Below are 12,898 nucleotides of genomic sequence, written 5' to 3' on the forward strand. Positions count from 1 at the left end.
AGTTGGACTGCCTGTGCAACTTCTATAGGGTCCAGGTATCGCCTCATGCTATCTGCAGTGACACGGACCCTAGCCAAATAGAAAACTAGTAAAAAACTGTCAAAAAAATGAGTAGGGAAAAAAAAATGTCAGTGGCCTCCATCTGCAAAACCATTCCTGTTTTGGAGGTTGACTCATTGTTGCCCATCTAGTGCACCTGTTAACTTCATTACCACCAAAGCAGCTGAAACTGATTAACAACCCTCTATGCTACTTAACTGACCAGATCCCAGGAGTTTAATTGACTTGATGCTGTACCTCTGATTAAAAAGTGTTCCTTTAATTTTTTTGAGCAGTGTATGGTCTACCTATCTCATACCAATTTTTAAAGAGGGTGCTAGATTCAATATTTCATGACTGGTTGCTTCAGTAGCACCTCCTAAACAACGTTTTGAGGCTGCATGGATAAAAACCCAAGGATGAAGTTGGAACAGGAAAAAGAAACGCGCCATGCTATTGCAAATAACACCTATCTTCCTGAGTCACTGGTTTTATACCCATAATTGTAGCCCTGTATGCATAAAACAGATCAGTAGAAATTAGAAAGGCTACCCTATTCAATCTTTCTTTCTCCACAAAACGTACCATATATAGATATATGTACCAAAAAGTGTGCACAGTAGCTGGCATTAACAATTTAAGAGGAAATGACGTAAAGTAGGAGTCTTGCCAAAACGAAAGTACTGTGATAAGTCAAGCTTAACAAAAACAAAAAAGGTGATAGAGTTCTACCGTCCCAACTAATACTAAAACTGCAAAATTGTCTTTAGATTTCTGCTTGTGGATATCAGTAGCCAGTGTAAAATGCTGTAAAAACTTAGAAATAAGAGCATCCACCAGTAGATTATTCCCTTTGAGTTAAAGTTCGAGCCTTCATGTGGGCATCAACAGGTGGCTTAGAACAAGTCTTCACTGTACAATTGTTCCATCCAGAGTTCGGAATACAGTTTTCCCTTATTCTGTAACACTCCACAAGGAAATGGTTCACAGTGCAGATAGGTCAAGAGGCTACAGAGCTTCCTTTATTTGTTGCAGTCAGATGGGTACCTGAGACTTTTACACTTTAACTCATCTAATGACTTCCAATACTTGTAGTTCTCAGTTAAGTGTTGTATGAGGTTTGGCAGATGTGCAAAAGCTGAAAATGAAGAAGACATTGAGATTAGTAAAACTTTCAGGAATCAGTGTCACCCGTTAACACACTGGACATCCATCCATAGTGTTTGTGGCAATGAATCATTGCAGTGACATAAGAGTAAATTTACTAAAGACAAATAGGCAATTCACTTTGTAAGGGTTTTTTTTTCCTTTAGCTTAGTGAAAGCGGTGAAAAGTCACTTTGCAAAAAATACCCAATAACATGGAAGGAACACTTTTTTCTTTTTTTAATTATTTTAGTTTGCACATGATTGGAGAATGAAAGTCAGCAGTTTCACCTCATTCACTAAGCCAAGGGAAAATTCTCTTGCAGAGTAAACAGCCTATAAAACCTTTAGTAAATTAACCCCATAATGTACAGTACAAGAAGCACAGTTCAATTTAAATAAAGAATTGTTCCGTTTGGCAACTCAAAGAAAATGATGTCTTACCATCCCACGCATCAAACATATCTGTGATAAAATAATCTATAAATGATATTTGGGATTTAGGTATGCTACATGTGTTCCGGTCAAATACTGGCATCACCACTGGCAAACCTTGTCTTTTTTCTTCATCGGTCTGGAAAAAAAAAAGTGATTTTCACATTGAAAAGGCTTTTAATATGCAGGACCAAAGTGCCACAATTACAAATAATACAAAAAAAAGGTTTTTTTTATTTAAAGGCTTACACCCCACCTTTATCACAATAAACATACTTTAAATCCTGAAATGTTCTGGCCGGGTATATGATGCCATGTTTCGGTTCTTCTTCTTCCTCCTGGAGTGGGTGGTCTTGAATGCTTCAGATAATGGTACCATGTAATGTCATCAGCGCCATTCTGTGAGCCCTGAGTGGCTTGATGACGCACCCCCAAGGGTATACATCCATACCACCCTGGGCTCACAGAAAGTGATCTGACCAACACAGGGGATCATTCATCCTGGAAGAGGACCAGTGCTGGAGCCCACAGTCTGGATATAGCATGATACACTGCAGGGCAATTTTTTTTTTTAATTTTATATTTAAAGCAGGAGCTTTAGGAATGTGCACAAAGTGTTAGTGTTATAGTAACCACATTTTCCTACTGTATTTTCCACTTGACATAATATGGCCAATGTTTGGTGATGGTACTGGCCAATTCTTTTATAAACATAAACACACGTTTCAGTTACTGCTCCCAGGTAGTGACTTTAGACTAACCTGCTCCCCCCTGATACTTTGTATAACAAAGTGTTTCATCCCATTACATTCCGTATGCATTAAAACTGGACACAAATAAGATACAACAAGCACATGTTGATGTGACTTCAATTTTACTTGGTATCAGCCACTTACTGTACACTCTATACAACTGAGCTCATTGAAGGAGAGGGAACACAAGCCAATGAGGTGTTCTGGAGTACAAGGAGCATGCTAATAGGAGGAGTGAGCAGAGTGACAGAGAAATCAGCTCATTAGTCTGCTGCTTCTTCTTTCACTATCCAGTCACAAGGTGGAAGTGGGGAAACTCCAACAAAGAAAGATCAGCAGCCTTACCCTGCTGGACACAGCTGCATAAATCTCAAGACTGGATGGACAAAAATACAAATCATTTGGTAGGTAAAGCAAATCTCAAACATGCATGTAAGTTTGGTCTAAACCAGCAACTGGCTCAGCTTCTCAGTGATCTGCTGAGAACCTGAGCCAGCCTCTCCCACCCCCTCCTCAGCCCAGTGCTCCAGTGAGCACTGGAGGAGAGAGCGGAGAGCCGGTGACTGACAGTCACGGCTCTCTGTTCAGAGCGGAGGGGAGAGACAGTCAGCTGTGTATGATCACTCAGTTTTCACTGCAGAGCAAGCAGGGGACAGATGCAGCATCAGATCGATCCTGTATCCACCTAGGTGAGTATAACTGTTTTATTTTTGTTTTGTTTTTTTAATCCTGAACTTCTCTTTCAACACTCCTTTTCTAAACATATAAAATGCTCTGGTAAATGATAATAAATATCCATGATACCTTACAGATCACAGCGGTATCTTATGTTACAAAACAAAAAATTCACAGAACCTGGTTCTGGAAAACACCAGCAAAGGCACTCCAAAGGTGCTCGATTTGTCAGGTTTTAAATACAGCAAAGATGTCTCCGCTGACATCCGATGCCCCATAGAGATGCATGGGGCATCTGTTCAGATCCGCCTGAAAAACTGACAGGTGGATCTGAACGGTCCGCTAGTGTAAAAGGGGCCTTACCCACATCTGGAAAACGATTCAAACTTGCATTCTCCAACTGTCATTTGTCGGGGCTAGGAAGATGCCCAGAAGTAAAGCTGGCCATAGATGGACCAGCCAGTGAGCTGATGGAAAAAAGTGAACAGATTCCCCCATCCACACAAGTAATGTGAATGGAGGAATCCTCCCGCTGTCTAATTGTATTTTGACAGCAGAGAATCCTCCACTGTCAGAATACACTGATCAGCGCTACAGCCAATTGGTGGCAGTGCTGACTGAAGGTAAATTTTCCAATGTGATAGAAATTTTAAATTCTGTATAAAACTGTACTCCACATTGTATGCTTTGCCTATGCATTGCACACTGCACTCATTGTGCACATGGCACTAATAAATATTTAATTACATATTTGCATTCTTTCGAGTTTGATACCATGTCACCTTAAAGGATAAGCTCACTTTTTTTAAAAAATAATGAATGCACATCTTTTTGCAGTTAAAAAATTGTGCATTGATTTGTTTTTTTGTTTTTTTTTGGAGCCTGTAAAGCTTTGCACCCGTGATCTGCCATGCAAGACTCCTACAGACTTGTCTGAGTAAGCTGTCTGCTCATACCTCGCTACGGGCAGGCAGATACACACTGACAGGAAGAGAGAATAAACTACCAAAGCTCTCAACAGTGCCATGCAGTGGTGGGATTCAGCCGGTTCGCACCGGTTCCATAGAACCGGTTACTAACTTTCTGCAAGTTCGCAGAACCGGCTGAATCGCTCTGCGCGTCCGAGCGCAGTACAATTAAATGTCCCGTGCTCGGACCGCGCAGCCACAGACGTGGCGGCCAGGGAGGGAGCAGCGCGCCCCGACCCACCCATTCTGTGACGATAGCGAATGAGAATTCGCTATTGTCACACGGATCCTCCTCCTGGCCAATCAGGGAGCGGGTCCTCCCGCTTCCTGATTGGCCGAAAGGCAAACACCGTGCCATTGGACGAGGAGGAGGCGCCGCGGGAGGACTGAAGACTCGGAGACGCGGGGAGCCAGGGACTGAAGAGAAGCTGCGTGAGGTAAGTGCGGGGGATCGCTGGCACTCTGCAATCATTGGGGTCAATGTGTGGCTGGCACTCTGCAATCATTGGGGGCAATGTGTGGCTGGCACTCTGCAATCATTGGGGGCAATGTGTGGCTGGCACTCCGCAATCATTGGGGGCAATGTGTGGCTGGCACTCCGCAATCATTGGGGGCAATGTGTGGCTGGCACTCTGCAATCATTGGGGGCAATGTGTGGCTGGCACTCTGCAATCATTGGGGGCAATGTGTGGCTGGCACTCTGCAATCATTGGGGGCAATGCTGTGGAACTCTGCAATGATTGGGGGCAATGCTGTGGCACTCTGCAATGTTTGGGGGCAATGCTGTGGCTGGCACTCTGCAATGATTGGGGGCAATGTGTGGCTGGCACTCTGCAATCATTGGGGGCAATGTGTGGCTGGCACTCTGCGATCATTGGGGGCAATGTGTGGCTGGCACTCTGCGATCATTGGGGGCAATGTGTGGCTGGCACTCTGCGATCATTGGGGGCAATGCTGTGGCTGGCACTCTGCAATCATTGGGGGCAATGCTGTGGAACTCTGCAATAATTGGGGGCAATGCTGTGGCACTCTGCAATGTTTGGGGGCAACGCTGTGGCTGGCACTCTGCAATGATTGGGGGCAATGCTGTGGCACTCTGCAATGATTGGGGGCAATGCTGTGGTCACTGTGCATTGAAAGGGGGCACGCTGGTCACTGTGCATTGAAAGGGGGCACGCTGGTCACTGTGCATTGAAAGGGGGCACGCTGGTCACTGTGGTTTGAAAGGGGGCACGCTGGTCATTCTGCTGGGAAAGTCAGAACTGGTTACTAAAATTTTTGAATACCACCACTGGCGCCATGGTATTTCAATGAAACTACAAGCCAACAGCCACAAAGGCTGTACCTGTAGTTTCCCATTCACAGAGCCCCGTGTGGCCACGTTATCTTCAAGCAGTGACATCGGGCGCCTGGAGAAGGTGCCTGCTCGCTGTCATAAGGGAAAGGGAGGAGAGGTTTCAAAAGGTTAGCTTATCCTTTAAGGCCTCATTCACACCATGTGCAGATACATGAGTTTTTCTGCACACATTCTGCAAAGGTACAACGAATATAAAGGTTTTCTATGTGCCCTGTTGACACCACAACACTGGTATCACGCGCAGATTTTTTTGCCACAGGAATCAGCAATGTGTGAGATCAACATTGTGGTATGAATAGTGCAGAAAGGTACAATCGTAATATTAATGAGATACATACATAAGCATGGGTATAAAAAAAATACACTATTATCAAAAGTATTGGGATGCCTGCCTTTGCACACACATGAACTTTTAATGGCATCCCAGTCTTGGTCCGTAGGCTGTACGCAAGATTTATTAGTGTGTCTATGGGAATGTTTGACCATTCTTTGTTTGTGAGGTCAGGCACTGATGTGGATGAGAAGGCCTCACTCGCAGTCTCCGCTCTAATTAATCCCAAAGGTATTTTATCGGGGGTTGAGGTCAGGACAGTCAAGTTCCTCCACCCCAAACTCGCTCATCCATGTCTTTAAGGACCTTGTTTGTGCACTGGTGCGCAGTCATGTTGGAAGAGGAAGGGGCCATCCCCAAACTGTTCCCACAAGGTTGGGAGTCTGAAATTGTCCAAAATGTCTTGGTATGCTAACGCCTTAAGATTTTTCTTTACTTAAACTAAGGGGCCAAGCCCAACCCCTGAACAACCCCACACCATAATCCTCCCTCCACCAAATGATTTGGACCATAAATACATGGATCAGAGAGTTTGGGGGTGGAGAAATTTGACTTGCCTGCACAGTCCTGACCTCAACCAGATAGAACACCTTTGGGATAAATTAGAGTGGAGACTGTGAGCCAGGCCTTCTTGTCCAACATTAGCGCCTGACCTCACAAATGCGCTTATGGGAGAATGGTCAAACATTCCCAAAGACTACTAAACCTTGTGGACAGCCTTTGCAGAAGAGTTGAAGCTGTTATAGCTGCAAAGGGTGGGCAAACTCAATATTGAACTCTACAGACTAAGACTGGGATGCCAAAAAAGTTCATGTGCATATAAAGGCAGGCGTCCCAATAGTTTTGCTAATATAGTGTACCTTCAGAACACCTTCAGAAGATGCCGAGTCTTTTTTGTCTGTTCCGAACTGCAGTAGTTATTATAAAATGTGGTACCACTTATCAATAGATGGATAAGTTACCCATCTATAATATTTCCAAAACACCATTATTCCCGTGTGACATAAGTCGATTGTTAGACAAACTTCTGTGATACGGGGTGCTCCTGTCTATCATCCGGATCTCTGTGCTTGAGTCATACACCACTATTATTTTATTTTATCTGTATTCACTTTTATTTATTTATTTATGTTTTCTTAGTTGGTTCAGTTAATTGCAACCATCTATGGTTTCTGTATGGTTTCTATGTACCATCTTTTTTTTTGTTGGCCCTTGTGTCAATTTTGAATGTATGGCAGACAGGGGCTGACTGGCAACTTTCGGCCCAGGGGGCAAGTACAAACCAGAGGTGCATGGTGCAGCAACTCAGCCCCCTCCCACTCTCCATCTTCTCTGCCTCCTCTTGACCCCCATCCCATGCTCAATCTCCGATCCAGGTGCTCTCTACTCACCGGCTGTATCCAGGTTCCTGACCTGGCCAGCAGGGAGTAGTGGGGGGGGGGGGGGTTTGGGACAGCTCGGTCTCCAGTGGGTCATGGAACCGGCCTCTGCTCAGACACAGTTTACACAATCTATGCTGGTGGGGAGGCCTGCTCTCTGTGCTTGTCTTCATCCTGCACTTAGTAGGTCAGCAGTAGGGACTTTATACTTCACCAGGAACCCTTTAGGCATGTCTATGGCAGAAGCGGTGCAGCCTTTTTGCAGGGCATCAGAGCAGCCCGGGGGGGCAATTGCCCCCCTGCCCCCTGGCCCAGTCCTCCCCTGATGGCAGATGACCCTGCATGGGCTAACTGTGTCTGCCACAGTTTTTTTTTCAGTGTTATTCTACAAATTGAATTAAAAAAAAAAAAAATCCCTCTGTGATACGGGAACAGCCATTGATAAATTGAAATTTGACCGGTCCTGGCTAAACTGGCCGAATTTCTATCTATGGGCAGCTTTACATTGGCTTTGCTAGGTGCTCTTCTTTCAGACACACTGACAATACACAAATTGATTCTCTTGCATGATAATTTCATGACAATTTCAGTCATACATACCTGAGCAAAATACTCCTCCGAGATTCTCCCGGCCCATTCTATACATAATTCCAGAGGTCGGCAGGGGTTAGCTACGTCTGCACATTTAATCATCATGCGTTTGATGAGTACGCGATTCTCAGGAGAGTTTCTGATGCTAGGAGAGCATTCACAGTCACTGCCCTCGCTCTGCAAACACAAGTGTTACAAGAACCATGTATCAACAAAACTACAATTTCAAAACTGTACTGCTAAACACTGATAAACCTATGTACATTCAGGCCTCATGCACACTGTGTGTTTAGCCCCGATAACTGCAAAAAGATGGCGCACCAGCCTAGCACATTACCTTTCTATACCATTTATTGATTCAATTAAAACAAATATTATGCTCACAACCCAATGTGTTAACAAGTTCATCAGTTTAATCCAGAACCAGGAAACGTTTTAGGGGAGCTAATTTTTTGTCTCTGAAGTAGAGAGTTCTCCCCTTGAAATGTGTCAGCCTTTGTAGACCTGGGTGGCTGCTTCCTATGATAAGGAGTCTGTAAAGCAGATCTGGTTCTAGATTAAATTGATGAGTTTGTTAACACATTGGTTTGTGAGTATAATATTTGTTTTTATTCATCAATAAATGATACATAGAGGTAATGAGCTAGGCCGGTGTGCCCTCTTTTAGTTCTTTCGGTGTATCGGGACTTTCACAGTCCTAAAAAGGGCAGCAGAGTATGGTGGCCTTTTGTGCATTTAAAGTGAAACAGTGAGAATCAACTGTTTTCTGAGCATCACACTTAAGCACAGGAGGTTGTCCTAATTGTTAGCATTTAGCTCTGGTACATGAGACCTCAGCATTTAGGTGCAGGCAGAGGGCACAGTTGTACCATCCACCCCCGCAACCGGGAACTGACAGGCTGAAAGATGCTGCACCTGGTTGTTACTAGCAGGGCTGTATGGTGCACTGGGTGTTACTAACGTTTAGGACCGTATGCACAGACCACTTGAGTTCCAGGCATTTGTCCCTGGGCTCATACTGCCCCAAACATGAGGACTGCTCGGTGCAGCTTTACGCCTGTCAGACATTTGACCAGATTCAGGGCTGGACGATGCACCTGTACCCCCTGCCCACACCTAAACGCAGGAGTCTCAGCCACCGGGGCTAAATGTCCAGTGTGCATGTGTCCTTACACATTATAATGTCTTAGGAGCACTTCATATTTACCCAGTGCAATAACCTTGTGAGTCAGGTGTTAGCATTACAAGCAGAAAATAGCCTGAAAAAGTTCCTGTTTTTATGAATAAATGTACATCACATTTGATATTTACACTTCATTGGCTACTTTTCATATGTGATAAGTGTTACTTCAACTAGGTGTCTAAAGCCAGGTGCTTGGAAGATTGGAAGGAGGCATCCATCTCTCTTGGGCTCTGTGAGTACAGACACTGGCAAGATCTTGGGGACCATGTGCTCTAGCTACCCCGCTGGTACCTAGTATAGTCAGCTGTGAGTCTGTTAAAGAGAACACCGGCTGGTGTCCTGAAGAACTCTGCCCAGATATTGTCCACTAAAGAGAAGGGACTTTTCTCTACTTGTTCTACTTCCACTTAAAGCAGAAAGGAAGATTACGTTCTCAGTGTTCATAGTTCTCATTCCTGGAGTATGCCACCACTACCCTCATCCTTCTCCAAAAATAAAAACAACAAAAACAACATTCCCTAGACTGTTTTTTGGAGAAATAGTGAATGAGCCTGCTGTGTGCATATTTGCGGGGCCGAAGTTTGGAAGACCTGGACAAGTAAATCCAGCGGCTCTTACACAAGTAGCGCTGCATACATAAGCAGAAGCCGAAAAATATTTCCTCTCCATTTCTTACATTTGAGTTGGTCTCCTCAGCTGCAGTTGATTTGTTGATGCTGTTTACAAACTTGTTCACATGTTCAAAATGTCTGGTCATCTCTGTGGCTAATACCATGTCAATTATGGCTTGGCGAAGTGTTCGATACTGGGTCCTAAACAGAAGAAGCCATGTTATTAGTTCAAAATCAAAATTGGGTTTATAAGTCCTATTTAAACATGCATCAAGACACATCAGGGGAAAATTACTAAAACCAGTGCACTTAGAATCTGGTGCAGCTGCATGGTAGCCAATCAGCTTCTAACATCACCTGGTTCAATTAAGCTTTGACAATACAAATTGGAAGCTGATTGATTTCTATGCAGAGCTGCACCAGATTTTGCGCTCTCCAGTTTTAGAAAATTCTCCGGATGGTTTACTTGGGTACCTGGTTAGGATATCATTTAATTAACAATGACATTGATACAAACTATAGTGCGGTTAAAACCTCCAGTCTTGCACAGTTATACAGGCTCCTCACCTGTACCGAAATACAACATTTATTGGATAAAGTTGATCCAAGGAATATCCGATTGTCTCTAGGGGGGATCAGGAAGGAATTTTTACCCCTGCTGGAGCAAATTTGATGATGCTTTGCTGAGATTTTTTGCCTTCCTCTGGAACAACTGTGGGTATCGGATTGTCTATATGGGATTGTATGATTTTTTTTTTGTTTTCCCTTTTTACTGGTTGAACTAGATGGATGTCTTTTTTCAACCTAACTATGTAACTATGAAATTGCTTTCACTGCACCATCTGAACTTTTCATAGCGTCTATTAGAAGTTACAGCATATCAGACAGAGCCTGACTCATAGCTCCTTCCACCCCAGACAGCTTAATGTTCCTGGTTGGTCCCATCCATTCATTAGGCTTACGTTTTTGTTTTTTGTTTTTTTACAATCATGGAGGCAAAGGAGCATTTGTGTTACCTAGGACAGTCTGCATTCAAATGCAGCCTGCTCTTCTAGACTGACATCCACCCATCATGGCATTTTGATATTTGCATAAGGCCACCAAACTGCCAGCCCACTGCTTGTGTTTCCCATAATCTCAATGTTAAAATGATTGTAAAGGAATTAAAAAAAAAAAAAAACCCAAACATCTCTGTATTCACCTGCTCTGTACAACTGCACATAATGACCCCAAACCTCCTCTTCTTGGGTCCCCTGCTGGCCCTCCTGCTTCCTTTCCTCTGTCCAGTGTTTCCACGGAAAGCCACTTCAGATTGAGGAACTCATGGGTGCTCTCTCATGAGCCCCACTGCTGCATCCATTGACACAGACAACGGGACTTGGCCTTATCCCCAGCTCCCTTGCCACTGGCTTTGATTGACAGCACTGGGAACCAATGGCTCTTGGTGCCACAGCAAAGCCAGTGAGACATGGAAGTGAGGGGAGAGAAGAGCGGCAGACATGCACAGAGCTGGATCTAATAAGGGCTCAGGTAAGTAAGGGGGTGAGGGGCCAAAATCGATGCCTAAACATTTTTTACCGTAATGCAAACAATGCATTAAGGTAATAAATGTTTAAGCTTTAGAACCACTTTAAGAAAAAAAACTGTAGATAGGCGCAGCAAGCTTATGCTTAGGCCTCATGCACACTGTATGCTCTTGACTCTTTTTTCGCCTGCAGGAGTTTAGAGGCAGCAAAAACACATCAAAAAGCTGAATTTTGCATGCGTGTTCACACGTCTGGTGTTAATACATTCTATTGCCCAGAATTCTGCCCATTAGAATACATTAATGTGGGAACGCGAAAGGCGCTTAGCGTTAAGGTGTGTTAAAGGTGCTTTTGAGCGTTTTTTAGGCTCAAAAGTTCCTCTCCTGAACACACAAATAATGTTTTTTTTTCTGCCACTAAACTCCTGAAAACGCCTATAGTGTGCATGGGCATTGGTAAAATTAGCTTTTTTGAACTGCAGTGTGCATGAGGCCTTATGAACCTATCCCACCTCTACCTAACAATTGATTTTTGTTTTGCTTTCTCCATCAGCATATCCCCCATAGTTATTACCCTTTGAATAAATTACTCCTCCTGTTTAGATTGTAAGCTCTCATGAGCAGGGCCCTCCTACCCTTGAATTGTATTGTAACTGTAGTCTTCCTTTATATTTTAAACTTTTGCCACTTTATAATTCCTGTTTAATATTAATAATGATAAGTGACAATGGGTCTTGTTGGCACAAGATTCTTCACACCCTCTGTCTTCCTCTAACAGACAAGGGGGTTAAGCTTGAACATCACTTTGTGATGATGGAACTCCATTTGCTCTCTCAAAGTAGAGTCAACCAATATGTCATTTTAGCTCTCACCTTCATTCTGCATTGTCATTGAAAATCTAAAATAAAGTAAGGCATTAAAGTAACAAACATAAGTTCCCAATGTACCTGTCCATGTTTTTGAAAATATTGCATTTGTTGTCCTTTGCAGTGAGTTGAAAAGCCAGCGCAGAGTGGTGACTTTCTAGGACGGCCGTGTCATTGTAAAGCAGGGCTAATTCACTTCCTGCGTTGCAGAGGAAAGAGTTGGTGCGTCCAGGGTGATCAATATCATGTACCGTGGCAGCTATCAGAGCAGCTACATTATCCAGCTGGTCAAGGCTGGCCTACAAAAAGAACTGTAGTGGTCATCAATTTAGCAATATACAACAGATATAAGTCAGCTGCGGCTGTAACATACACCCCCCCCCCCCCAATACCCAATCCCTGTTCATAGGTTCATTCACACAGTACTAACAACTGATTAATAACATCTAAATTTTCACCAACAGCTACAGGCAACTCATCTGGGTTTAGTTAAAGCGGAGTTCCGGCCACGGGGGTGGAATTTAGATAATAATACCCCCGGGACAGTCAGGGCTAGTACATTCCACAATGGATAGCCTCTGTACTGTCCCGTGTCGCACTTACCTTTTAGAATAAAAACTTACCTTGAAAATTTCTTCCGAGCATCTCGGATGTGGGCAGCTGAAGCCAGCACGTCCTCTTCTGCGTCCTCTTCCGTGTCCCAGAATGCGCCTGCACTGGCCCCCCTCGTCACATGAGGCGTCTGCACCGGAAGTGACGAGCGGGGCCGGTGCGGGTGCATTGATTTCTGGGGGCGATGGAGTTCAGCTCCCAGGAATCAATGCAAAGAGGAAGTGACGGCGCAGAGGGAGGAATTGGAAGAAAGGTGAGTAAATTTTCTTCAATAACAAGGTAAGTAAACAAAAAAAAATCGTAACTATCCATTTGTTTTTCTGGTGACCACGAGCAAGCGGATGGCCCAAAATCGATGTCGATTTTGTGGCCGGAACTCCGCTTTAAAGTAGATGTGCAGACCAGCTTCACTACCTGACGAACATACTT

General features: G+C 44.0%; 1 protein-coding gene across 2 annotated transcripts in view; it reads right to left on the reverse strand.

Annotated features, from left to right (window-relative positions):
• Positions 1-344: 344 nt before the first annotated feature.
• PDE8B (phosphodiesterase 8B) overlaps positions 345-12,898 on the reverse strand; it is a 231,776-nt gene continuing 219,222 nt past the window's right edge. For both annotated transcript variants that reach the window (XM_082264145.1, XM_082264144.1), the window contains exons 18-22: positions 11,939-12,156; positions 9,532-9,667; positions 7,682-7,849; positions 1,629-1,758; positions 345-1,177 (exon numbers count right to left, since the gene is read on the reverse strand). In XM_082264145.1, coding sequence (XP_082120271.1) covers positions 1,062-1,177; positions 1,629-1,758; positions 7,682-7,849; positions 9,532-9,667; positions 11,939-12,156 — 768 coding nt within the window. In that variant the 3' untranslated portion in view covers positions 345-1,061. The remainder of the gene's footprint in view (positions 1,178-1,628; positions 1,759-7,681; positions 7,850-9,531; positions 9,668-11,938; positions 12,157-12,898) is intronic.

This window comes from Pelophylax lessonae (assembly GCF_965119305.1).
Source record: "Pelophylax lessonae genome assembly, chromosome: 1".
NCBI classification, from domain to species: Eukaryota; Metazoa; Chordata; class Amphibia; order Anura; family Ranidae; genus Pelophylax; species Pelophylax lessonae.